This window comes from Pseudophryne corroboree, chromosome 1 (genome assembly GCF_028390025.1).
Source record: "Pseudophryne corroboree isolate aPseCor3 chromosome 1, aPseCor3.hap2, whole genome shotgun sequence".
NCBI lineage: Eukaryota > Metazoa > Chordata > Amphibia > Anura > Myobatrachidae > Pseudophryne > Pseudophryne corroboree.
In genome coordinates, this window is record NC_086444.1 from 205,422,912 (window position 1) to 205,447,094 (window position 24,183).

The 24,183-nt window shown below is 47.5% G+C and overlaps 1 protein-coding gene across 4 annotated transcripts in view; it reads left to right on the forward strand.

Annotated features, from left to right (window-relative positions):
- Positions 1-24,183, forward strand: part of RHOBTB3 (Rho related BTB domain containing 3) — a 228,957-nt gene that overhangs the window by 49,310 nt on the left and 155,464 nt on the right. For all 4 annotated transcript variants that reach the window (XM_063964040.1, XM_063964042.1, XM_063964038.1 and 1 more), the window contains one exon: positions 1,714-1,909. In XM_063964040.1, coding sequence (XP_063820110.1) covers positions 1,714-1,909 — 196 coding nt within the window. The remainder of the gene's footprint in view (positions 1-1,713; positions 1,910-24,183) is intronic.

Sequence of the window (24,183 nt, forward strand, 5' to 3'; positions counted from 1 at the left end):
AAATCTGCTGATCGCTACCATACACTAGCAATCTGCAGCCCCAATTGATTTGTGAAATCCGACATGTTGGACAACCTGATTTAACAATCCCAATGGCTTTTTGGTCTGAATCTGCCACCTGTGAACCCCATACATTGCAGATTTCTTTACACCAGGGGTGGGGAACCTTTTTTCTAGCGAGGGCCATTTGGATATTTATAAAATCCTTCGGGGGCCATACAAAAATTCTCAATTTAAAAAAATGACCCTGCCCCCCAGTAGGTCTGCCCCTTAGAGGTACTGTGTGTGTGCGCCCGAGGCGCGCGCGCCAAAAAAATGGGTATGGCCAGTTAAAATGGGACGTGATACACATATGCCCCCAATAGTGCAGTGCCAGATCCACAATTGCCCCCACAGTGCCAGGTATACAAATGCCCCTCACAGTGCCAAGTATACAAATGTCCCTCACTGTGCCAGGTATACAAATGTCCCTCACCGTGCCAGGTATACAGATGCCCCCCACCGTGCCAGGTATACAGATGCCCCCACAGTGCCAGGTATACAAATGCCCCCCACAGTGCCAGGTATACAAATGCCCCTCACCGTGCCAGGTATACAAATGCCCCTCACCGTGCCAGGTATACAAATGCCCCTCACCGTGCCAGGTATACAGATGCCCCTCACCGTGCCAGGTACACAGATGCCCCCCACAGCGCCAGGTACACAGATGCCCCCCACAGCGCCAGGTACACAGATGCCCCCCACAGCGCCAGGTACACAGATGCCCCCCACAGCGCCAGGTACACAGATGCCCCCACAGCGCCAGGTACACAGATGCCCCCACAGCGCCAGGTACACAGATGCCCCCACAGTGCCAGGTACACAGATGCCCCCACAGTGCCAGCTATACAGATGCCCCCACAGTGCCAGGTACACAGATGCCCCCACAGTGCCAGGTACACAGATGCCCCCCCCGTGCTGCTTACCGCTGCTTGCTGACAGGGAGGAGAGCGCGGCTATGTCGGGTGGCGGCGGCGGCGTGTAGGGCTTCAAACCAGCCGCTGGTGCGAGAGCCAATCAGAGCTCACGGGCCGGCAGCCGCGGCTCCTGATTGGCTGCCGGTCCGCGAGCTCTGATTGGCTCACGCTCCAACATCGCTGCGCTCTTCTCCCTGTCCTGACAGCTGAGACACGCTGCCGCCGGACTGAGCGGCGGCGTGTCTCACTGACAGAAGCGGGTGGGCCGGAGCAAACGGCTTCGCGGGCCGTATACGGCCCGCGGGCCGGAGGTTCCCCACCCCTGCTTTACGCAATCATTTGCACTATGCAAAATTACCCCAACTGATTGCAGATGTGCGGGGGCCTTAAGAGTTTACAGTGTAGAAAGGAGGTGGATCTCGTGACATTCCTAGAGATGATTACAGTATAAAATAATTAACATGGCCCAACAGCAAAGTTTTGTATATGAACAGAATGCCTAGACGTGTACTGGAAGACTGGGGCATAGCTGACCCCATACACTCTAGTCTATATAGTGAGCTTTTGCATTTTGGGTGGAGATATCCTGTAATCAGTAATACCCATACATGTATAATTGATCACAATATACTGTACATTTCTAGACATAACAATGACACAAGTCCTGGTAACAGCGTTTGTTTTCTCACTTTATTGACCATTATAAACTACTCAAATACTTGGGATGATAACTAACTAACTAGTGTATTTGTTTAAGGTCAGTGCGGATTGTATCTCTTGGGAATGAGGGCAATCCAGCCTGTGAGGATGAAGAGCATTCAAGCCTATTGTCTTTCTACCTTGGACACAAAGCTGATGGATTACATATAGAGGTCAGCCACCCAGTATTCAAGGTCTACCAGGCCATTGTTTTGCGTAGAGTCCAGATAGTGGTGTATGAATGTCCTGACTGGGTAAGTGCTCGGTAACTGTTTATATAACGTAGCTACAATATTAAAACCACGTGTGATTATTAGTATGTATGAAAATGCTTCATGAATGTGTTCTATGTACATATATTTAAGATAAGCCTTTGTTATGGAGGGAGCGTTGCTTTTTCGGCAGCACACCAGCATTTCTGATAGCGGAAGTACTGTATAAAAGTACCTTAGGAAAAGATTGTATACAATATAAAATACATTTAGTTTATGATGTTGGAATTTTATTTATTTATTAACATTTACGTATACAGCGCCGGCAAATTCCGTTGCGTTCTACAATTGGGAATTTTTTTAAATGTTTTCTGAGTGTAACCAAATGGTTCTTTATTAGAATACGGCTTATATTGCAATTTTGGGTTAATAAACTTGTGAATAAAGAACAGTGAAGTAACTTGCAAATAAGGGGAGACATTATATACACGCCCTTCAGATTATTCATTACTCTGTGAATGTTCTGTAATACACCGTAATAATATGGATTGTTAATATATTAAGTTATTTGTTTAGCACACACATTTCTCTGACGTCCTAGTGGATGCTGGGAACTCCGTAAGGACCATGGGGAATAGCGGCTCCGCAGGAGACTGGGCACATCTAAAGAAAGCTTTAGGATCACCTGGTGTGCACTGGCTCCTCCCCCTATGACCCTCCTCCAAGCCTCAGTTAGATTTCTGTGCCCGACGAGAAGGGTGCACACTAGGGGCTCTCCTGAGCTCTTTGTGAAAGTTTTAGTTTAGGTTTATTATTTTCAGTGAGACCTGCTGGCAACAGGCTCACTGCATCGAGGGACTAAGGGGAGAAGAAGCGAACTCACCTGCGTGCAGAGTGGATTGGGCTTCTTAGGCTACTGGACATTAGCTCCAGAGGGACGATCACAGGTTCAGCCTGGATGGGTCACCGGAGCCGCGCCGCCGTCCCCCTTACAGAGCCAGAAGAGCGAAGAGGTCCGTAAAAATCGGCGGCAGAAGACGATCCTGTCTTCAGATAAGGTAGCGCACAGCACCGCAGCTGTGCGCCATTGCTCTCAGCACACTTCACACTCCGGTCACTGAGGGTGCAGGGCGCTGGGGGGGGCAGCGCCCTGAGACGCAATAAATCGATAAAAAAACCTTATATGGCTAAAATAAATGCATCACATATAACTCCTGGGCTATATGGATGCATTTAACCCCTGCCAAAACATACAGAAAAAGGATAAGGACGCCGAGAAAGGGGCGGAGCCTATCTCCTCAGCACACTGGCGCCATTTTCCCTCACAGCTCAGTTGGAGGGAAGCTCCCTGGCTCTCCCCTGCAGTCACTACACTACAGAAAGGGGTTAAAAAAGAGAGGGGGGCACAAATTAGGCGCAGTATATAACAATACAGCAGCTATAAAGGGAAAAACACTTATATAAGGTTATCCCTGTATATATATAGCGCTCTGGTGTGTGCTGGCAAACTCTCCCTCTGTCTCCCCAAAGGGCTAGTGGGGTCCTGTCCTCTATCAGAGCATTCCCTGTGTGTGTGCTGTGTGTCGGTACGTTGGTGTCGACATGTATGAGGAGAAAAATGATGAGGAGACGGAGTAGAGTGTCTGAAATTGTGTTGTCACCCCCTAGGGGGTCGACACCTGAGTGGATGTACTGTTGAAATTGCGTGACAGTGTCAGCTTTGTATAAAAGACAGTGGTTGACATGAGACAGCCGGCTACTCAGCTTGTGCATGTCCAGACGTCTCATACAGGGGCCCTAAAGCACCCGTTACCTCAGATACAGACGCCGACAGGGGTACTGACTCCTGTGTCGACGGTGAAGAGACAACCGTGATTTCCAATAGGGCCACACATTGCATGATTGAGGCAATGGAAAAAGTTTACACTTTTCTGATAATATGAATACCACCAAAAAAAAGGGGTATTATGTTTGGTGAGGAAAAACTTCCTGTAGTTTTCCTGAATCTGAGAAATAAAATGAGGTGTGTGATGATGCGTGGGTTTCCCCCCGATAACAATTGATATTTTCTAAAAAGTTATTGGCAGTATACCTTTTCCCGCCAGAGGTTAGGGTGCGTTGGGAAACACCCCCTAGGGTGGATAAAGCGCTCACACGCTTGTAAAAACAAGGGCTCTACCCTCTCCTGAGATGGCCGCCCTTAAGGATCCTGCTGATAGAAAGCAGGAGCGTATCCTAAAATGTATTTACACACATACTGGTGTTATACTGCGACCAGCAATCGCCTCAGCCTGGATGTGCAGTGCTGGGTTGGCGTGGTCGGATTCCCTGACTGGAAATATGATATCCTAGATAAGGACAGTATATTATTGCCTATAGAGCAATTAAAAGATGCATTTCTATATATGCAGGATGCACAGCGGAATATTTGCCGACTGGCATCAAGTATAAGTGCGTTGTCCAATTATTCCAGTAAAGTGGTCAGGTGATGCGGATTCCAAACGGCATTTGGAAGTATTGCCTTAAAAGAGGGGATGTACCCCAGGTCGCCTCTCAAAATAAGACGCCGTATTATCAGGCGCAGTTCTGGTTGGCAAGCGGACAAAAGGGTTCCTCTTTTCTGCTCGTGACAGAGGGAGAGGAAAATGGCTGCAGAGATCAGCCAGTTCCAAGGAACAGAAACCCTTTTCCGCCGCTGCCAAGCCCTCAGTATGACGCTAGGGCTTTACAAATTCAGGCACGGTGGGGTCCCGTTCTCAATGAATTTCAGTGCGCAGTGGGCTCACTCGCAAGTAGACCCCTGGATCCTTCAGATAATATTTCAGGGGTACAAATTGGAATTCGAGACGTATTCCCCTCGCCGTTTCCAAAAGTCTGTTTTACCGACGTCTCCCGCTGACAGGGAGGCAGTTTTGGAAGCCATTCACAAGCTGTATTCCCAGCAGGTGATAATCAAGGTACCCCTCCTGCAACAGGGAACGGGGTATTATTCCACACTATTGTGGTACCGAAGCCAGACGGCTCGGTGAGACCGATTTTAAAATCTAAAATCTTTGAACACTTGCATACAGAGGTTCAAATTCAAAATTGAGTCACTCAGAGCAGTGATTGCAAACCTGGAAGAAGGGGACTACATGATGTCTCGGGACATCAAGGAGGCTTACCTTCATGTCAAAATTTACCCTTCTCACCAAGGGTATTTCAGGTTATGGTACAGAACTGTATCAGTTCGGACGCTGCCGTAGGGATGGTCCACGGCACCCCGGGTCTTTACTGAAGTAATGACCGAAATGATGATATTCCTTCGAAGGAAGGGAATTTTAGTTATCCTTTACTTGGACGATTCCCTGATAAGGGTAAGATCCAGGGAACAGTTGGAGATCGGTGTAGCACTATATCAGGTAGTGTTGCGGCAGCACGATTGGATTTTCAATATTCCAAAATCGCAGCTGGTTCCGACGACTTGTCTTCTGTTCCTAGGGATGATTCTGGACATAGTCCAGAAAGAAGGTGCTTCTCCCGGAGGAGAAAGCCAGGGAGTTATCCGAGCTAGTCAGGAACCTCCTAAAACCAAACCAAGTCTCAGTGCATCAATGCACAAGGGTTCTGGGTAAAAATGGTGGCTTCCTACGAAGCAATCCCATTCGGCAGATTCCACGCACAGTGGAACCTTCTGGACAAATGGTCCGGGTCGCATCTTCAGATGCTTCAGCGGATAACCCTGTCACCAGGGACAAGGGTATCCCTCCTGTGGTGGTTGCAGAGTGATCATCTTCTAGAGGGCCGCAGATTCGGCATTCGGGACTGGGTCCTGGTGGCCACGGATGCCAGCCTGCGAGGCTGGGGAGCAGTCACACAGGGAAGGAATTTCCAGGGCTTATGGTCAAGCCTGGAGACATCTCTTCATATAAACATTCTGGAACTAAGGGCCATTTACAATGCCCTAAGTCAAGCGAAACCCCTGCTTCAAGGTCAGGCGGTATTGATCCAATCGGACAACATCACGTCAGTCGCCCACGTAAACAGACCGGGCGGCACGAGAAGCAGGAGGGCAATGGCAGAAGCTGCAAGGATTTTCGCTGGGCGGAAAATCATGTGATAGCACTGTCAGCAGTGTTCATTCCGGGAGTGGACAACTGGGAAGCAGACTTCCTCAGCAGACACGACCTTCACCCGGGAGAGTGGGGACTTCACCCAGAAGTCTTCCACCTGATTGTAAACCGTTGGGAAAAACAAAAGGTGGACATAATGGCGTCCCGTCTAAACAAAAAACTAGACAGATATTGCGCCAGGTCAAGGGACCCTCAGGCAATAGCGGTGGACGCTCTGGTAACACCGTGGGTGTACCAGTCAGTGTATGTGTTCCCTCCTCTGCCCCTCATACCAAAAGTACTGAGAATCATAAGAAGGAGAGGAGTAAGAACTATACTCGTGGTTCCGGATTGGCCAAGAAGGACTTGGTATCCGGAACTTCAAGAGATGCTCACGGACGAACCGTGGCCTCTACCTCTAAGAAAGGACCTGCTCCAGCAAGGGCCTTGTCTGTTCCAAGACTTACCGCGGCTGCGTTTGACGGCATGGCGGTTGAACGCCGGATCCTGAAGATCCCTACCCTGGTCAAGGCCAGGAAAGACGTAACCGCAAAACATTATCTCCGCATTTGGCGAAAATATGTTGCGTGGGGTGAGGCCAAGAAGGCCCCTACAGAGGAATTTCAACTGGGTCGTTTCCTCCATTTCCTACAAACAGGACTGTCTATGGGCCTAAAATTAGGGTCCATTAAGGTTCAAATTTCGGCCCTGTCGATTTTCTTCCAAAAAGAACTGGCTTCAGTGCCTGAAGTTCAGACATTTGTAAAAGGGGTACTGCATATACAGTCTCCTTTTGTGCCTCCAGTGGCACCTTGGGGATCTCAATGTTGTGTTGAGTTTCCTAAAGTCACATTGGTTTGAACCACTCACCACTGTGGACTTAAAATATCTCACATGGAAGTGACGAGTTAGCCCTGGTTTCAGCCAGGCGGGTGTCAGAATTGGCGGTTTTATCATATAAAAGCCCTTACTTAATATTTCATTCTGAAAGGGCAGAATTGAGGACTCGTCCTCAAATTTTCTACCTAAGGTGGTTTCTGCATTTCACATGAACCAACCTATTGTGGTACCTGCGGCTACTAAGGACTTGGAGGATTCCAAGTTGCTTGACGTGGTCAGGACCCTGAAAATACATGTTTCCAGGACGGCTGGAGTCAGAAATTCTGACTCGCTGTTTATCCTGTATGCACCCAACAAACTGGGTGCTCCTGCTTCTAAGCAGACGATTGCTCGTTGGATTTGTAGTACAATTCAGCTTGCACATTCTGTGGCAGGCCTGCCACAGCCAAAAATCTTAAAATGCCCACTCCACAAGGAAGGTGGGCTCATCTTGGGCAGCTGCCCGAGGGGTCTCGGCTTTACAACTTTGCCGAGCAGTTACTTGGTCAGGAGCAAATACGTTTGTAAAATTCTACAAATTTGATATCTTGGCTGAGGAGGACCTGGAGTTCTCTCATTCGGTGCTGCAGAGTCATCCGCACTCTCCCGCCCGTTTGGGAGCTTTGGTATAATCCCCATGGTCCTTACGGAGTTCCCAGCATCCACTAGGACGTCAGAGAAAATAAGAATTTACTTACCGATAATTCTATTTCTCGTAGTCCGTAGTGGATGCTGGGCGCCCATCCCAAGTGCGGATTGTCTGCAATACTGGTACATAATTATTGTTACCAAAAAATTCGGGTTATTGTTGTAGTGAGCCATCTTTTCTAGAGGCTCCTCTATTATCATGCTGTTAACTGGGTTCAGATCACAAGTTGTACAGTGTGATTGGTGTGGCTGGTATGAGTCTTACCCGGGATTCAAAATCCTTCCTTATTGTGTACGCTCGTCCGGGCACAGTATCCTAACTGAGGCTTGGAGGAGGGTCATAGGGGGAGGAGCCAGTGCACACCAGGTGATCCTAAAGCTTTCTTTAGATGTGCCCAGTCTCCTGCGGAGCCGCTATTCCCCATGGTCCTTACGGAGTTCCCAGCATCCACTACGGACTACGAGAAATAGAATTATCGGTAAGTAAATTCTTATTATTCCACAGCGCTTTTACAGAGAGCATTTGACATCAGTCCCTGCCCCAGGGCAGTTCACTATCTAGGTAAAGCAAGATACTTTATAGTTTGGAACTGCCAGTTGATTAAAAGTCCCTAGCCAGGTTCATTCTAACAATAATAGAAGGAATAAAACTGTTCTTATACTGGGAAGTTCTGGATTTGGCACACCAAAAACGCTTTGAAGGTGTAAGAGAAAACCCACTGTGATCCACATGCCGACAATCTTTTATGATGCTATTTCCTTTGTGGAAATAGCTTTTAATATACGTTTCTTCAACGGAGGGTAACTCGCTTCCAATGATGCTTTCAGCCATTTTAATCACCTGCTGCGGTCTGATTCGGTGCTATTCCCATACATACCAAACCGCAATGCAGTAAGATAACACGCCTACTATTACGCAGTGGTAAACTTTTACTAAATTTATCTTAGATACTGTATATTCACCGCCCGCAGCCTCCGTCAAAAAATACAGTCACTGTTGGGCCTTCCTAACCATGGCCACAATATTAAAGATCCAAGACAAATCATCCCAGATAATGGTACTCGGTAACTTAAAATCATTTACCCTCTCCACCTCCAAATTATCAGTGGTTAGTGGCACTAGCACAGGGTTCACTACGATATGCCGGCGGTCGGGCTCCTGGCGACCAGCATACCGGCGCCGGGAGCCCGACCGCCGGCTTACCGACAGTGTGGTGAGTGCAAATGAGCCCCTTGCGGGCTCGCCACGCTACGGGCACGGTGGCGCGCGCCACGCTATTTTATTCTCCCTCCAGGGGGGTCGTGGACCCCCGCGAGGGAGAATAAGTGTCGGTATGCCGGCTGTCGGGATCCCGGCGCCGGTATACTGTGCGCCGGGATCCCGTCAGTCGGCATACTGAAGACCACCCCTAGCACAGACCTATTTGTCCCCCTAAAATCAGTAATTATTGGTTTAGTTTGTTTAGTTTTAAACTATAAAAAAAAAAAAAAAAATCTCGATCTTTGACCAAGTGATCCTCCTCATCACAAATCGTCTTCTCATCCCCATCAGAGGTGAGACCCACCATTGTTGTATCAACTGCGAATATCACAGTAGATCGGATTCATATGATGGGACACGGATATACTGTAAGTTAAAAACGAGTATAAAAGTGGACTTTAAGCACACACCTGTGGGGTACCAGGACTAGTCCTAATAACAGATTTCCCAGTCTGACTTGTTGCTATCTATTAATTAGAGAATCGAAAATCCATTTACATAAAGTAACAGGAAACCCCAAATTCAGTCATTTTACTTTTTGGAATAGTTGGGAGGATGGTACTGAATGCTGAACTAGAGTCAACAAAAGTACTCTAACATAAGTATTTGGCCTTTCCAGGGGGTACATTTACTAAAGCTTCTAGAAATGAAATGCAAAAAGGTGATGTTGCCCATAGAAACCAGTCAGAGTTTATAATTTTGTAGGATGCAATAGAGAAATGATAGACAGAATCTGATTGGTTGCTGTGGGCAACATCACCTTTTTCATGTTAAGAAGCTTTAGTAAATGTATCACCAGATGATTGTAGAATGAACTACAGAGATCAGTGCCTCCTCAGTTGACCTGTTATGCCTATAGGCAAATTGGGCGCTATCAAAGGCAGCAGGCAGATAACCTTTCTTATGCGTCAACACCAACTTCTCAAAGCATTTCATAATTAACCGGGTCAATGACATTGGTCTAAAATCATTGAGATTCATAACCTTAGAATTTTTGGGGACTGGAATAATCAATGTGTTTTGAAACATTCAAACAGTGCATCATGCGAAGGACAGATTAAAAATATAAGCAAAAATCTGAAAAATTCCTCCAACACAGTCTTTTAATACCTTCCCCAGGATACCATAAGGTTTTTGAACACTACTCCTAACTTCACCCTCCAAAAGAACTAATACAGGGTCCTGACACCCAAAGGTTTGTTTACAAACCACAGAATTCTTCTCACTATCAAAACGGGCATAGAAGTGACTTGGTCTTCCACCAATTCAGTATCTAGAAAGGCCGACAGATGGAATTTCAACCCCTTCTGTTGGCCTTGTTGATGCTGAATTGGTGGAAGAACTACATAACTTTATATTCTCTATCACACACACACACACACACACACACACACACACACACACACACACACACACACACAGTGTTCACTCTAGGTGTCTTTCACAGGGCGCTGCGCCCTGCCCCTTTTTTAGACACCTGAATGCCGCCCTGCCCATTTGTGTGCGCCCTCCCGCCCCGCACTTTGCTGCCCGCCGGACCCCGCCAAGACACCGGACACATTACTACAGTAATCCAGTGTGCTTAATCACAGTCACACTGTCTCCCTGCATGAGAGACAGAGACCTCCGCGGCCCGCCCCGTCTGTACCGCCCCATCTGTCCCGCCCACCTCGTCCGTCCCGCCCGCCCACCTCGTCCGTCCTTAGTTGTCAGCCGCCGCATCTCCCCTCCTCTGCGAGAGACAGGAGGGCTGGGTTTGCCTCTCCCGCCGAGGCAAACCCAGCCCTCCCTCCTCTCTGTGTGCATGGCCAGACACCCGGGGGCAGCCCCCATCTCCCACCAGCCAGTGCCACTGGCCAGCGTACCCATCTACCGGAGTGTGACCCTCAGCTGCCAGAGTGTGAGTAAGTAGATACACACAAAGTAATGAACATGTATTTTAATGCATTGCCATATCCTGCCCCCACCCCCTGCATGTGACCCCATTTACCCCCAGCCTTTGTGTGTGGCACACTTTACCCCCCTCACCCTGGTTTGTGCGCCCCCCCCCCCCCCGTGTGTGTGACACCTTGTGCCCTCCTGCCCCCCCCAACCCCCTGTGTGTGGCCCCACTACCCCTTGTCTTATGTGTGTGCGGAACCATCTACCCCCCCCCCCCCCCCTCCTCCTCCAATGTGTCTCAGTGCTTTCTACCTGGTGCAATGTTTCTCGGTGCTCTCTACCTGGTGCAATGTTTCTCAGTGCTCTCTACCTGGTGCAATGTTTCTCGGTGCTCTCTACCTGGTGCAATGTTTCTCAGTGCTCTCTACCTGGTGCAATGTTTCTCGGTGCTCTCTACCTGGTGCAATGTTTCTCGGTGCTCTCTACCTGGTGCAATGTTTCTCAGTGCTCTCTACCTGGTGCAATGTTTCTCAGTGCTCTCTACCTGGTGCAATGTTTCTCAGTGCTCTCTACCTGGTGCAATGTTTCTCGGTGCTCTCTACCTGGTGCAGTGTGTCTCAGTGCTCTCTACCTGGTGCAGTGTGTCTCAGTGCTCTCTACCTGGTGCAGTGTGTCTCAGTGCTCTCTACCTGGTGCAGTGTGTCTCAGTGCTCTCTACCTGGTGCAGTGTGTCTCAGTGCTCTCTACCTGGCGCAATGTGTATAACGTGCTCTGCCTGGCGCAAAGTGTAGAATGTGCTCTGCCTGGCGCAATATGTATAACGTGCTCTACCTGTCGCAGTGTGTATAGGAGGTTCTACCTGGTGCAGTGTGTATTAGCTGCACTATTGTGTGGTGTAATGTGAATTGCCACTATTATGTGGCCATGCCCCTAACCCCACGAAAAACAACGCCCCTAAATTTTCGCCTTTGGCGCGCACTGCCCATTCTTTATCATGTGGGAATGGGAGGACCAAGCATTATAGTATGTACCTAATTTTGCCCTTCTAATTGAAAAATGTGCCCTCCCGAATGAAAAATGTGCCCTACCCGTGATCAGCACCCTGCCCTAAAAAATTCCTAGAGTGAACACTACACACACACACACACACACACACACACACACACACACACACACACACACACACACACACACACACACACACACACACACACACACACACACACACCATATTGTATGACTATACAAGAACAATTGGTTTTACCAGGAAGAATGTACTGAAACATGCACTACATGGGCAAAAGTTTGTGGACACCCCTTCTAATTACTGTGTTTGGCCTTTGCAGCCTTATCTATTGCTAGCAGATGCATAAAATTAAGCACACAATCCTCATAGAGATGTGGAATGGGTCTCCCTGAAACCCAGTGACTTTTTTAACATGGAACTGTTCTAGGATGCCACCTTCTCAACACGCCAGTTCATTAAACGTCTGCTACGTTAGAGTTGGTCAACAGTAAGTGCTGTTATTGTAAAATGTTGGCATGTTGGAGCAACAACAGCTCAGCCTTGACGTGGCAGGCCACACACTATCTCAGAATAGGACCGCCAAGTGCTGAAAAAGACATAAGGCTGAAAAATTGTCTGTCCTCACAGACTGCACCTGTAAACAACATCAGCATAAGAACTGTTTGTCCAGTGCTCCATGGATTGAGTTTCCAGGGCTGAGCAGCCTCTCAAGACTCAGATCACAATGCTATACGTTGGCTAGAGCATTGTAATGTAAGGCACACTGCCTGGACTCTGGAGGAGGAATTCAATTACATTCCAAGTTATTGCAGCAAAGCAGGACCAATTTCAAATGATTGCATACTGTATGTAAGGTGTTTTTTTTTTGGAATGAGATGTTCAACAAGCACATATACAGGTGTCATCCGCATACTTCTGTCCATGTCTTGTTTGCCTCCCAGCTTTTTGAGTGAGGCAGTTCTGAAAATACTTTAGATGGTTGACCTTGCATGCAAACTTTGCATCGCTCTTATTGCAATATATTGTCATCAAAAAGTTCTGTAACACTGTATGTTTTCTTGTAGTCTTAAAGACAGAAAGTCTGCTGTTCATAGTAAAAGGAAATACACCAAGATCAATGCTTTATAAATTGCTTATAATGGCAATTTAAAGCTGCCCACTTTACAATATGGCCACTGTAATAAATACCAAAATAATTTTTACAAAATTAACCCAACTGACCACAATAAATTGTCGGTTTACTGACTGGACTGATAATCTGATTGAACTAGGTGGAACACATCCATCAAAAGTGCTCGTAATACTGGTGATCGAAAGTGTTTATTACAGGGTATAACCATATTGTTAAACCCTACTGTTAAGTACAGGTGCCCTGCAAGGTTGATTCTTTAGGCTGGGTACACCCCTAGCTTACTTGTCTGCTGACCCGCCGTCGCACCAACAAAGCGGCCGATTAGGGAAGCTACAGTAGACACCCTTATCAATCGGCTGCTTGATATGTCTGTCCAGGCATCACAGCTGGATGGACATTTCAATTTGCCTGCCCAGCTGTGACGTAAGTGTCGGCGGTCCTGCAGCCAGTGTATAGACGGTCAGTTGCATCAGCCTTGCTGATGTTCTGACTTGATCTATCGGTGATTGGCATCTTATGGTAATGCAGTAGGTGCCTCTTGCTTGCATTTGTGATCCGTGCTGTGTCCTAGGACGCAGCATTGTATTGTCTGTGACGCAATCAGCTGGCTGTGTTACCCATGGGGTCACATAAGCCGGCCGCGGCAATTCCTGCAAAGAGCCCAGGGAATCTCCGTCTTCCGAAGGAGATCCTGGCTTCATCACTCTGCAAAAACGGCAACCCACGCTGCCCCCTGCTTGCTCCCAAATGGCAGCAGACTGTCAGTCATTGACAGTCTGCAGACGTAGTGTGTCCAATGTCACAGGCCCTGTACTGCACATGCGCAGCACAGGTCCGACACATTGACGGCATTCACTAATTATCGAAGATCCAATGGGACCTGAATTAGGCCTAACCTGTCCACCAAACTTTGGTTGATATTGATCTAATCTGTTGAAGTTGTTGTTTTTAGTAAAAACTAATGTTCTAGCTTTATAGTCATATCCAAGTAAGTGGATATATATATGTGCTTTTTGTGAATGCTGTTTACGAATTGGTAACAATATCATTAAGAATGCATACTCATAACTGCAATAAAAGACCACAGTACTTAAAAATTTACAATAGTGGTCGCAATTAGTAGTGTAACATCTATATCTTATGTGCTGTATCGTAATAAGTAGATGCTTTGTCCGTCATATGAATGTCCTGTAACACACTGGTTATTTGAAATGCTTGGTGTGATCCTGCATACTTCTCTAACCACATATTCACATAAAAGTTTCATTGTACAATGTCTAAGTATTTCGCCAACGCCTGATTTTCATCAGGCAGCGTGTAATCAGATGAAAAAATCCCTTCAGTTGAAATATTATATACAAACTGCTGCTATAGAACTAGATTGTCTTCAGAATATCACTGCAAGACTTGTAATATATTACATATATGATGAAATGTACTAGCTTCATTTTAATGAATGATAACCTTTCAAAGAATCTGCACTAAATGGTTGTATGAAAACGTGCACCTCTAAATCTGCACCAGGTTTTTATTGCATTTACTGTATATATTTTTTATAGGGGAAATGACAATAAGGAATAGTATTGTTCATTTTAGCACCCTACGCCAGTCACAACCCGTTCAGTTCATTTTTCCTTTCTGGTGTGTTGCTCTTTGCTCTGATGCCTCTAGCACACTGGTCTGTATCTCAGTGCTGAGATACAGAAGAGTGTTCTAGAACCACCAGAGCGACACGCCAGACAGGAAAGAGGAACTGCCTAGGTTGTGACGAATGCAAGGTGCTAGAATGACCACTAGAATAGTGTGCCTATAACCTAATTTCTAGCTATCCCACTTCCGGCAGGACAGTCATGATTTTCGAAGGACTGTTGCACATTAGGATGTTCCTTCCATTTGTGGTGGTGGTAGTAGTTGGGAGGTGCTGCATATTGGACGTAGGCTATAATAAGTTATCTTAAGATGGTAATTTCAGGAAGAAGGTTTTAAGGAAGAACAACATGGTGGCAGTTCCCTTTTAGAAATCCACCTTTCTCTAACGTCCTAGTGGATGCTGGGGACTCCGTAAGGACCATGGGGAATAGACGGGCTCCGCAGGAGACTGGGCACTCTAAGAAAGATTTAGTACTACTGGTGTGCACTGGCTCCTCCCTCTATGCCCCTCCTCCAGACCTCAGTTAGAATCTGTGCCCGGACAGAGCTGGGTGCATTTTAGTGAGCTCTCCTGAGCTTGCTAATAAGAAAGTATTTTAGTTGGGTTTTTTTATTTTCAAGAGAGCTTCTGCTGGCAACAGACTCTCTTCTACGTGGGACTGAGGGGAGAGAAGCAAACATACTAACTGCGGCTAGGTTGCGCTTCTTAGGCTACTGGACACCATTAGCTCCAGAGGGTTCGAACACAGGATCTTAACCTTGGTCGTCCGTTCCCGGAGCCGCGCCGCCGTCCCCCTCGCAGAGCCAGAAGACAGAAGCCGGCGGGTGAAGCAAAGAAGACATCAAAATCGGCGGCAGAAGACTCCTGTCTTCATATGAGGTAGCGCACAGCACTGCAGCTGTGCGCCATTGCTCCCACACTACCCACACACTCCGGTCACTGTAGGGTGCAGGGCGCAGGGGGGGGCGCCCTGGGCAGCAATTATGATACCTCTTGGCAAAAGTAACATATATACAGCTGGGCACTGTATATATGTATGAGCCCCCGCCATTATTTTTACACAAAGCGGGACAGAAGCCCGCCGCTGAGGGGGCGGGGCTTCTTCCTCAGCACTCACCAGCGCCATTTTCTCTCCACAGCTCCGCTGAGAGGAAGCTCCCCAAGATCTCCCCTGCAGTCTCAAGGTAGAAAGAGGGTAAAAAGAGAGGGGGCACATAAATTTAGGCGCATTAATCATATATACAGCAGCTACTGGGTAAACACTAAGTTACTGTGTAATTCCTGGGTTATATAGCGCTGGGGTGTGTGCTGGCATACTCTCTCTCTGTCTCTCCAAAAGGCCTGGTGGGGGTCCTGTCTTCATATAGAGCATCCCCTGTGTGTGTGGTGTGTCGGTACGCGTGTGTCGACATGTTTGCCGAGGAGGGCTATGTGGAGGCAGAGCAGGTGCAGATGGATGAGGTGTCTCCGCCGACGGCGCCGACACCTGATTGGATGGATATGTGGAAGATGTTAAATGATAATGTAAACTCCTTGCATAAAAGGTTGGATAAAGCTGAAGCCTTGGGACACTCGGGGTCTCAGCCCATGCCTGATCCTACAGCGCAGAGGCCGTCAGGGTCTCAGAAGCGCCCACTATCCCAAATTGTTGACACAGATATCGACACGGATTCTGACTCCAGTGTCGATAGTGATGATGCAAAATTGCAGCCTAAAATGGCTAAAGCCATCCGCTACATGATTATAGCAATGAAGGATGTATTGCACATATCAGAGGTAAACCCTGTCCCTGACACAAGGGTTTATATGTTTGGGGAGAAAAAGCAAGAGGTGACTTTTCCCCCTTCACATGAGTTAAATGAGTTATGTGAAAAAGCGTGGGATTCTCCTGATCAGCACTTTCTTATTTCCAAAAGGTTACTTATGGCGTACCCTTTCCCGCCAACTGACAGGTTGCGCTGGGAATCCTCCCCTAGGGTAGACAAGGCTCTGACGCGCTTATCTAAGAAGGTGGCCCTACCGTCACAGGATACGGCCTCCCTAAAGGATCCTGCGGATAGGAAGCAGGAAGGTATTCTGAAGTCTGTTTATACACATTCCGGTACCATACTGAGGCCGGCAATTGCGTTGGCCTGGATGTGTAGTGCTGTAGCAGCATGGACAGATACTCTGTCTGAGGAACTGGATACCTTGGACAAGGATACTATTTTACTGACCCTGGGGCATATAAAAGACGCTGTCCTATATATGAGGGATGCCCAGAGGGACATTTGCCTACTGGGCTCAAGAATAAATGCAATGTCGATTTCTGCCAGAAGGGTCCTGTGGACTAGGCAGTGGACAGGTGATGCAGATTCAAAAAAGCACATGGAGGTTTTACCTTATAAGGGTGAGGAATTGTTTGGGGACGGTCTCTCGGACCTAGTTTCCACAGCTACGGCTGGGAAGTCAAATTTTTTGCCATATATTCCCTCACAATCAAAGAAAGCACCGTATTACTAAATGCAGTCCTTTCGATCACAAAAAAGCAAGAAAGTCAGAGGTGCATCCTTTTTTGCCTGAGGCAGGGGTAGAGGAAAGAAGCTGCACCATACAGCTAGTTCCCAGGAACAGAAGTCCTCCCCGGCTTCCACTAAATCCACCGCATGACGCTGGGGCTCCACAGGTGGAGCCGGGAGCGGTGGGGGCGCGTCTCCGAAATTTCAGCCACCAGTGGGTTCGCTCACAGGTGGATCCCTGGGCTATAGAGGTTGTGTCTCAGGGATACAAGCTGGAATTCGAAGTGATGCCCCCTCACCGTTACCTAAAATCGGCCCTGCCAGCTTCCCCCATGGAAAGGGAGGTAGTGTTAGCGGCAATTCACAAGTTATATCTCCAGCAGGTGGTGGTAAAGGTTCCCCTCCTTCAACAGGGAAGGGGTTACTATTCCACAATGTTTGTGGTACCGAAACCGGACGGTTCGGTCAGACCCATTTTGAATTTAAAATCCCTGAACATTTATCTGAAGACATTCAAGTTCAAAATGGAATCGCTCAGAGCGGTCATTGCAAGCCTGGAAGAGGGGGATTTTATGGTGTCTCTGGACATCAAGGACGCTTACTTGCATGTCCCCATTTATCCACCTCATCAGGAGTACCTCAGATTTGTGGTACAGGACTGTCATTACCAATTCCAGACGTTGCCGTTTGGCCTATCCACGGCACCGAGAATATTTACCAAGGTAATGGCGGAAATGATGGTGCTCCTTCGAAAGCAAGGAGTCACAATTATCCCATACTTGGACGATCTCCTCATAAAGGCGAGGTCCAGAGAGCAGTTGCTGATCAGCGTAGCACACTCTCAGGTAGTGTTGCAACAGCACGGCTGGATTCTGAATATCCCAAAGTCGCAGCCGATTCCTACGACGCGTCTGCCCTTTCTGGGCATGATTCTGGACACAGATCAGAAAAGGGTGTTTCTCCCGGCGGAGAAGGCTCAGGAGCTTGTAACTCTTGTCAGAAACCTCTTAAAACCAAAACAGGTGTCGGTGCATCACTGCACGCGAGTCCTGGGAAAGATGGTGGCGTCATACGAGGCCATTCCCTTCGGCAGGTTCCATGCGAGGATCTTTCAGTGGGATCTGTTGGACAAGTGGTCCGGATCGCATCTTCAGATGCATCGGCTGATCACCCTATCCCCCAGGACCAGGGTGTCTCTTCTGTGGTGGCTGCAGAGTGCTCACCTTCTCGAGGGCCGCAGGTTCGGCATACAGGACTGGGTCCTGGTGACCACGGATGCAAGCCTCCGAGGATGGGGGGCAGTCACTCAGGGAAGAAACTTCCAAGGGTTGTGGTCAAGTCAGGAGGCTTGTCTGCACATCAATATCCTGGAACTAAGGGCCATATACAACGCCCTGAGTCAAGCGGAGCCTCTGCGTCGCAACCAACCGGTGCTGATTCAGTCAGACAACATCACCGCAGTGGCTCATGTAAACCGCCAGGGCAGAAGCAGGGTGGCGATGGCGGAAGCCACCAGAATTCTTCGTTGGGCGGAGAATCACGTGCAAGCACTGTCAGCAGTGTTCATTCCGGGAGTGGACAACTGGGAAGTAGACTTCCTCAGCAGACACGACCTCCACCCGGGAGAGTGGGGACTTCATCAAGAAGTCTTCACGCAGATTACAGATCGATGGGAACTGCCACAGGTGGACATGATGGCAATCCGCCTCAACAAAAAGCTAAAAAGGTATTGCGCTAGGTCAAGGGACCCTCAGGCGATAGCTGTGGACGCACTAGTGACACCGTGGGTGTTCCAGTCGGTCTATGTATTTCCTCCTCTTCCTCTCATACCCAAGGTACTGAGAATCGTAAGAAAAAGAGGAGTGAGAACAATACTCATTGTTCCGGATTGGCCAAGAAGGACTTGGTACCCGGAGCTGCAAGAAATGCTCACTGAGGACCCATGGCCTCTGCCTCTCAGACAGGACCTGTTGCAACAGGGGCCCTGTCTGTTCCAAGACTTACCGCGGCTGGTGGCATGGTGGCAGTTCCCTTTTAGAAATCCACCTTTTTGATAGAAACTGTGGATTTATAATTTTACAATCTCACCAATAATGGTTAAAGTTACAAAATATGATGTTTTGTATGCAACTATCTAATTACAAGAATGTGCTGTCATTTGTGTAAGGCAAGAGAAGTGCAACATTTAATTTCTACCTCAGGCAGCACAAAGACGCCCTGTCATAGAAGTATGCGACCCAAGGTTGATGGAAGTGTTATATGACAGATCACCAGGAATCCATCTGCCTCAGGCCTGCTGAACCTCCACATTTCTTACATTGTGTGGAGAGGGGTCATGTGGGTGTCCTCATCTGTTCCTCTGGTCGGACTGTGAGTGCGGCGCTGGACTGTGATGTAATAGCAAATTCTTCAGTGATGCAATCAATGGGCAGGTGTCAAAATCTGTGAGACTCCGAACTCGGACCACTGAGCTAGACTGGTTGGTGCTGTAGTAATGAAGTAAAGTGGTTACATGAGGCTCGTCTACAACTGGTCCCTCTGAATTGCTTTCACTGGGCTTTTCCAGGGCATCACATTGTAATACAGTACTTACTTTAGCACCCTATAACATTGTTAATTGTTTTTTTTTTTTTTTTTATATATGTAACAATTTTCACACATTTTATTTTTTGCCCTTGTAACACTAAAGGTGAATAAACACGGTGAGATGCAGCAAATGCCCGACATTGACTATACGATGTGGCTGGAGCCCGGCACCACCAATATAGTCAATGTTGGGCTGCCTGGACAGTCTATTTTTATCTTGCGATGCCGACCCTGCGGGACTGCGCATTGACATCGCAAGCTCTATGCACACAGTGCGATATGCACTATATTTTCCTGCGATATGGACTGTATAGTCTATATTGCAACTAAAATCGCACTTTGTGTATGCACCTTAACACATGTAGTATCTGCTCTTATCTATCCAACTTTCTCACATACTTCACTTTCCTCACTAGTGTGATGCCTTGGGGTGGTTTTGGGAGTGTCCCATGCCTTAGACTTGAACCCTTAGAATGTGAGGAACTTACCCAAGAGGGTCTGAGAACCCACAGTGGGACAGCAGGTATCTGTACATACTAATACCTCATGTGCCAACTCTCACGGTGTCTGCCAAACCCACTGCACAAGGCCTCATAAAGATAATCTTAGATTGTTGATAAGGAACTAAAAACATACAGGGCAAATGGCAATCTCACAGGAGAGGAATGTTCACTGTCTGTATATGCCAGCGGTTCCAAGAGGAGGGCATGTGGTGGCATTCATGTTGATTTTCTTTCTAGACTGCACACTCTGCCAGATTTTCGCAACATCTCATGCTTGGGAGGTGCCCTGATTGCAACCGCAGCCTCGGAGGTTGCTTTTTGTCCCTGGAATTTAGTAGTTATTATATAGTATAAAGCAGGGAGAAGTGGAGGTTTCGGTAGAAGCTCTATAAGAACATAAAAATTATATAGGCGCCTGGAGCATTTAACTTTAAAGAAATGTGCCTAATTGTCCACATTACGCTAAACTAGGAACTGCCTGGTAACCTCAGTCTGAAAACTCAGTTTTGTAAACAGTTTCTTTCTCTGGTTGGGTCCCAGGTTATCCACAGGATAACATTGGGATATGCCGGAGCGACAGCGGAAATGGTACCAAACGGTCACAAGCTTTCTGGCCTCCCAGGATACATTGGGGCTTCACCATATAATCCCGCCCACTGACTCGGTCAAATCAGTTTTTTGTTTGGTGCGGCAGGAGCCGGACCATGGTCACAGGGCTGCTGTTAATAAAGCAGCCTGAAGCTTTTATTATGTTATTTTTATAGTCTTACTATGTTTTTTGAGTGACTTTTCTTAATAGCGTCTTAAACACATGCTAGAAAGAGTTGCTCCAACAACTCCCCAACGGGTCGCAACAACGCTTACCTTCGCGGTACAGTGCTGTCTCGACGGGCATCTGTCGGATGTTCTAGCAAGTCCAGCAGACGTAACCAGGCTGTGGCCGGAGCATGGGGAGAAGGTAAGTCTATGGATTTCCTCTTACTAGGGGTTCCGGACACAGCTACACTGTATTGGTGGAGACTACAAACAGTGTGTTGATGCGCCGAACACACTCTGGTGCGACAGCGCTACGCTCTAGGGATCATAGGCGCCAGGACTAGGTTGAGGCCGCGATCCTTAAAGTTTCAGTCAATGGGGGGAATTAGACGCTCTCCTGGCCGCCCCTCCCCCAAGTTCATGACCAGTTTCCGCGCGTCTCCCGTCCATGAACTAAATGACCTCACTTCCGTCTCAGACGCTACCACGAGGGTACTCTGTCGCAGCTTAGATGCTGCGGTTGTGTACACTAGATTGCCGGACCGAGTCGCAGGCCTTAGCGTCTGCATACACGTGGCATTCACTGAGCGTCCGTGTCCGTTAGTGAGCGACCGTGTCTTTCATCAGTTATCAGAACGGCAGTGTACACCAGTAGCGTCTGAATCCACTCAGCGTCTTGCGAGCGTATTTGATGGATATGGAAGTGTGGTGAGTCTCCCTGTATCCCGCTCTATGGAGGAAGGGCCAGTGGCGTAAGTTCACCCCAGTCGCCCGTAGGCATGATAAATGTTGGTGCCCCCCTACATATATACACACACACCATACGTAGCTATCCGGCATTCAGGGTAAACAGTAGCAGCGTGCTCAGGTGCTTTTTCCAATAGTAATATAGATACACAAGCAAAGTGGACGCTACATAACAAATATATTATGCTTGTACCATTTATACATTTTCTATAAAAAAGCTATGAATTAAATCCTGGAGTGCCGTGCTTTCAGCCAGCTCATGCAGCTGCCTGTACTGGATCTATGCAATTACAGTAAAGGCACCCAGGCAGAAGTCATTCTATATCTCAGAGTGCCGGATTTCTTGGATATATATATATATATATATATAAACACACATACGCCTTTCACTTAAAACCACACACACGCCTCTCTCTCACACAAACGCCTCTTTAACTTAAAAACACATAAACGCCTATTTCAATTAAAAACACACAAATGCGCGCCTCTCACACATGCCTCTTTCTCACACACGCACGCACGCCTCCTTCACTTAAAAACACACAAATACCACACACACACACACACACACACACACACACACACACACACACACACACACACACACATCTTTCACTTAAACACACACACGACTCACACACCTCTCACACACACATGCCTCTCACACACATGCACACACACCTCTCACAAGCTTCCTTCACTTAAACACACACACACCTCACTTACACACACACACACACACACACACACACACACACACAAAAAACATGCACACAAAAAACAGAGCTGCCAACATTTATTATATACCCCCCAGCATCCCCCCTCCCACTACTAACACCCCCTAGTGCAGCTTGAGACAAGTGCTGCCAGTGCCTACCTGCTGCTAGCCCAACAGAGGAACAGAGATGAACAGAGAGCTTCACTGAGGGAGGAGATGCGCTCTGTCTGGAGCTCCCCCTAGCTGCAGCCAGAGTCAGCTCTGTATATACAACGAGGAGGCAGCTTCCGTGTCACTGGCACAGCTCCTCCTCAGCGAACGATTTAGGCTGCAGAAGATAATGGAGGAGATGTGCCCTCTGGAGGTCAGGATCCCGGCGGCAGCCGACTCCACTGCTTCCCACAGTTCCGCCACTGGGAAGGGCTATACAGTACTAAAAATTCTCTCTACTTTTTAGTATGAATTGTTAATTTTGGTACATATTGCATATGAGACCTGTATATTACTGGGTGCTGACTTTTTTGTGTTGTCAGTCCTGTTCTGAACCTCAATTCAGGTGCATGGTTGTGGTCAGATTGATCTCACTTCTATATATCTATATATAGGTGATTTTCAGTCACAAATTGTGTAGTCCTAAACTGAATATTACCATGTCTGTGAGTGGCAAAAGTGACGAGGAGAATTTATCAGGCACTCCTACATCCCTAACATGTTTATCTTGTAAAACAGGGTTAATTGTTATAGGCCAGTTGGTCACTTATGAGGGGTTATGTGCAAACTGTTTTGCTTTTCAGCAAAGTAAAAAACAGGAATTGGTTCAACAACCAGCAGAGCCACCATGGAGTATGTTCGCAAAGACTTTGTCTTCAATAGCGGGCAGATTAACTCCGGCAGCGCCACCCCAGGGAATAGGTTACACTATTAACCCATACATGCAGCTCCCTTCCTACGGTTTGGTTCCAGTAGTCTCTACAAGTAACCAAGGTACAGGTAAGACTAAGACCGATACGTCTATGTTGCAGACTACACGAGATGATGATACAGTATATTCAAATACTCCGTATGATGATCAGTCAGAGTTTTAGTTCAGAGGATGTAGCTGAACTTATTGATGCTATGAAGGCTGGTCTCTCTTTGGAGGAATCAGCCAAAACAGTGTCAAAATCTAAAGCACCTGTGTTTAAACGAACAAGGACAGTTAAAGCTGAATGCCCAGTGTCAGATTATCTGACGAAAAGGATGGAAGAATCTTGGGCGACGCCCAGTAAAAAGTATAAGATTCCGAAAAAATGGGATTCTTATTATCCATTTCCAGCTGCGGATTGTTCGAAAAGAGAAGTTCCTCAGAAAGTAGATGCACATGTACTGCGACTTGTGCATAAATCTGCTTTACCACTGTCATCTACCTCACTAAACGATGTCACAGACAGAAGGGTAGATAGCTTCTTGAAAAATATATTTTCTCAGGAGCAGTGGTACGACCTGCTATGGCTTCGGCCTGGATAGCAAAGGCAATGGGCGAATGGATAGAGGAACTAGAGAATGGCCTCTCTCCTCCTAATAGGGAGCAAGAGTATAATTTAAGCCGTTTAAGACAAGCTGCCCAATATTTGGAAGAAGCAGCAATTGATATGGGTACGATGGCTTCTAAAGCATCAGCCTTGACAGTAGCCCCTCGCAGAGCAGTTTGGCTACGCACTTTGAAAGCAGATGCTGAATCCAAGAATGAATTGGAAGCATTGCCTTTCATTGGTAATGTATTGTTTGGAAAACAATTGTCCGATATTCTAGAATCGGAAGCGGAGTCCAAAATGGTCAGATTTCCGGCTAGTTATAACCCTAAGACAAGGGGTTCAAAGTTTCGGCCATTTCGATGGCAAGGCAAAGCGAAAGCTAAAGAGGAGTCTAAGCTACTCCAGTTCAATAGATCAGCCAGGG